General features: G+C 57.6%; 1 protein-coding gene across 1 annotated transcript; it reads right to left on the reverse strand.

Moving 5' to 3' along the window:
* Positions 1 to 304: 304 nt before the first annotated feature.
* Positions 305 to 3,530, reverse strand: FAM43A (family with sequence similarity 43 member A). Its single transcript, XM_006906163.3, has one exon. It carries the CDS (start codon positions 2,517 to 2,519, stop codon positions 1,242 to 1,244), a length of 1,278 nt encoding a protein of 425 aa, XP_006906225.1. The 5' UTR covers positions 2,520 to 3,530; the 3' UTR covers positions 305 to 1,241.
* Positions 3,531 to 3,903: the final 373 nt, after the last annotated feature.

Genomic DNA, 3,903 nt, shown 5'->3' on the forward strand with positions numbered 1-3,903 from the left:
ACAGAACTCACTCCGCATCTCAAGAATTAATTTAAAGAGACCAGAAAAAGCCTACGCTCCCACAACTTAGTGAAAAATATGGGATACGCTCGAGGAAAAGGCCAGCCCCAGCTGTAGCATCCAGAATGGCAGACGACCAGAAAGGCGCCAGACTACCATAAGTGGATTCCCCTTTCCTAATCACCTCTGAGCACGGCCAAGGCCGAACACTGTCACTGTCCTACCACACCACCCTGGTGATGGCCACACCATCTCCCACCACCACTGCCAAGCGTTCTCAGCAGCAGTTCCAGACGTTCACCAGTTCTGTTCCATTTTCCTCTTTATTCTCTCCCCACTGGCACGCAAACAGAACCAGAGCAGCGCCACGCTTCAAAAATAACAAAATGTTTTATACACATTTCTGTATATACAACTGAACATATTACATGTCCCTTTTGCACAGCAAAAGATATAAACATCCAGCTCTGAGAACACAGTTATGTACAAAAAAAAAGATGTCAAAAATACTTCACAACAGTGCAAAAATATTTTACACAGTATCATGGAGTGAGTTTTTTTTTTTTTTGAGCAGGAGGAAGGTGTGTTTCTAAAGGAAAACTCCTTTTTTTAGATATTAGATGTCTTTAACTGTAAACAAAATGCAACTTTCTTTCAGTTCCCACCCCCAATTATTTGAGGAATTTGGCAGAATTTCAAGGGTCTGAGTCTGAGGTAAACAACCCAAGCTAGGGCATCAAAAGGCTAGGGGCAAAGATGCGGCATTAGTTTCAAATATTGTGAGAGAAAATTCTTTTTTCTTTTAAATGACATGTCAATGACAATGCTAGGCTGCTCCCAGTTAAGGGGGTGGTGGGGAGGAAGTCAACCCCTCCTCCTGAGGCCCCAGCTGCCCCACAAACAGGAAACTGGCCGGCAAGCACCTGACGCCTGTGGGACTTTGCTAACTTCAGCGGACATTTCCCTCACCTCCGACCCCATAGGTCTGCCTCTCTCCTTCTTTATACGGTTCCCCGGTTCGCACATCCCGCCACATCTCCACACGCAACCTGAGCTCCACGTAAAACCGAGCCAAATGTGTTCAGGGTGAGGGGCAGGTGGAACGCTGGGCCTCAAGTGTCCCATTTCCCCTTCCCTAGGGAGGAGCAGGGGGGCGAGAAGAGGCGGTAAGGAGATGGTCGAGAAGACTGGTGGGGAGTCACGGTGGGACGCTGGGGCGCACGCAGTAGGTTTCTGGGAGCTCAGCCCGAGTGCGGCTCTTCTGGAGTGGCGTGGTCCGCAGGGTTGGTCTGGTTTCCGGCAGTGGCAGAGTTGGCAGAGGTGGCATCCGAGCCTCCACCTTCTATGGAGCTCTCGCTGCCGGTGCTCTCGCCAGACAGAAGGCGCGTCACCCGCAAGTCGGCCTGCAGGCTTCGCACGTCGTTGCCGAAGCTGAGCTCGCCTAGGTCGTTAATGAGCTGCGACAGCTCGGCCTTCACATCGGAGGAGCGGCCCAGCATCAAAGGAGGCGACCCAGCCCCGGAGCCCAGCGAGACCCCGCCGCCCCCTAGCGCCTCCTCGCGGCCACTGTCCAGCGTGTCCAGCAAGTCCCCGCATTCGAAATGCATGGCCACCACCAGCGCCCGCTGAGTCTCAGCCTCTTCCTCTGCGGTGTCTTCCTCCCCCGCACGGTCCTCTTCCTCCTCCAGGCAGCCTTCGGTGTGCTCCTCTTCCTCTTCCTGCAGCTCCTGCTCCTGCTGTTCGCCAACCAGGTCCTCGGTGATGGAACCGAGCTTGGGCGCGCTGCGGCTGCGTTCCACCGGCGGCTTGTAGCAGCAGGATCCGTGCAGGAGCAGCTTGCGCAGCGGCACTAGCGGGATGGTGTGCGCGCCCACCAGCTCCTGCTGCTGGTGACGCGCGTCGTCCCGCCGCTTGAGCCGTTTAAATTCCGCCAGTGCGTTGGCCGAGGTCTGATAGAGCAGCAGGGCCATGGCCTGAGCCTTCTCGGGCTTGGACACCAGCACCGCGTGGCAGCGCAGCATTACCGCCTTGTGCTTGAGCTCGTGCCGGTACACCCAGGCGAAGACCTTGGGCAGCCGCGAGTCCGCCACGCAGTAGGTAACGCGGTGCAGCAGGTAGAGGTGGCCCGGGCGACGCAGCGCGCGCTCCTCTGCGTGCACCATGCGGATACCCTGCGCACTCACAGTCAGCTTCATTTTGGTGCCCTGACGGCCCGCCTCGCTCTTGCTCCAGATCTTTCCTACTGCTAGGTCGGTGCAGCCGTCGCCGCGCGCCTGAATGGTGGTGGCATTGCCCAGGTAGAGCACCGTGTATGTGGGGTCCTCGCTTGTGATGTGCAGCTTCTTGCGCTTTGAGCGGAACATGCTGCCCACCCGGCTGAGCGCGCCTTCGGGGCACGCCCGCGCCAGCGAGCTGAGCGCGGAGTAGTGCAGGCTCACCGCGTAGCCCTTGGGCTTGGACGCCTGCCTTGGCGGAGCCTCGGCCAGCAGCTCGAACTTGTGCTTCTTCCACGGCAGCATCTCCGGAGGGCGCCCCTGCGCAACTGGGCGGCGGCAGCAGAGGCGGCGGTGGCGGCGGCGGCAGCGGAGCGCAGGGTGCGAGCCCCGCTGAGCCCCACGCCCCGGCCCTGCCGGGCTCGGCCCAAGCAAGACGGAAAAATAAAACTATGCTGGGAGTGAGGGTGGGAGAGGGGTGTAGAACTAGGGAGACCTATAGGCGGTAGGGGTAGAATTTGTTAAGAGAAGAAAATAGTCAACTGCGCGGGGTGGGGGGGAGCGAGGGGGAGCGTACACGCGATTTACCCCTGCCTGGGCAAGATGAAGGAGAGTCTTAGGCAAGCAAAATGAGAAAAAGGCGGAACGAAAGAGAAGCAGAAAACATCTTTAGTAAAAACAAATAATGATAATAAAACAAAACGAAACAAAACAAACAACGACAAAAAAGATGCGCGCCTGCAAATAGAGGGGACCCCAAGCAAAAGCAGCCGAGATGGTGGGAGAATATGCAGGAACTCCTCGTTGAATGTGAAAAGGGTCCCCCTTCTCACATATACACAATCCCCAGGGCTGGGCCAGAAACCGCGGAAACTCAACAGCGAGTGAGTCCAGGGTCCAGTACTCCCCACCCCCACGGGGTGGCTAGAGGCAGAGAGCCCCTCGGCCGGGCTGGTCCCAGAATCTGCTGCTTGCCCCCAAGTGCGGTCTGATGGTGGGTCCGGCTGGCCGCGGCCGGCCCCGCGCAGCAGTCCCGCTGTGGCTCACTGCATCTTCGCTCCCGCCGGACGCGGGGGACTCGGCTCGGCCGGCTCACTGTCCCGGCTGGCTCGGCCGGGGCAGAGCGGGGCTCCAAGGGCGGGGCGCGCTCATGGTGGGCTCCAGGGACTGTCGCTACCTCATTTCTTTTCTCCGGGCTTGTCCAACTCCGCTCCCGGGCTTCCCTCGGTCCGCTACCCGCCTTTGCAGCGCTCCCCCTCCGGTGCTGCGAGCGCTGGCCAGCTCGTCAGCCTCACATCCTTGCCGTCTGGAAGGAAGATCTCGGGTAAATATAGGCCGGCGCGAACCATTCGCTGCGCGGGGACAGGGGAGGAGCAGAAAAGAGGATCCGTTTCGGTCTCCGATGCCCGGCGGGTTTCTGGTCTCTTAAAGGGACCCGGTTGCAGCCACTGATCGAGGGAATGGGGAGACCGGTCTAATCCAGCAATTACATCCCAAATTTAGCAGCATCTCTCTTATCTACAGATATCCCCAATACTGGGGTTACCCCTCAGGAAAAGCTACTTGAATTCTGACACTCCACCTCCAGGCTGAATTGCAATTCATAGAATAAATATATGTCTCCATCGAAACTTCTGGAGGAGGTGGCGGAAAGTGGGATTTATACTATAATTTACTATGCAAAAAAGTT

The sequence above is a fragment of the Pteropus alecto genome, unplaced genomic scaffold (assembly GCF_000325575.1).
Source record: "Pteropus alecto unplaced genomic scaffold, ASM32557v1 scaffold311, whole genome shotgun sequence".
Classification (NCBI taxonomy): domain Eukaryota; kingdom Metazoa; phylum Chordata; class Mammalia; order Chiroptera; family Pteropodidae; genus Pteropus; species Pteropus alecto.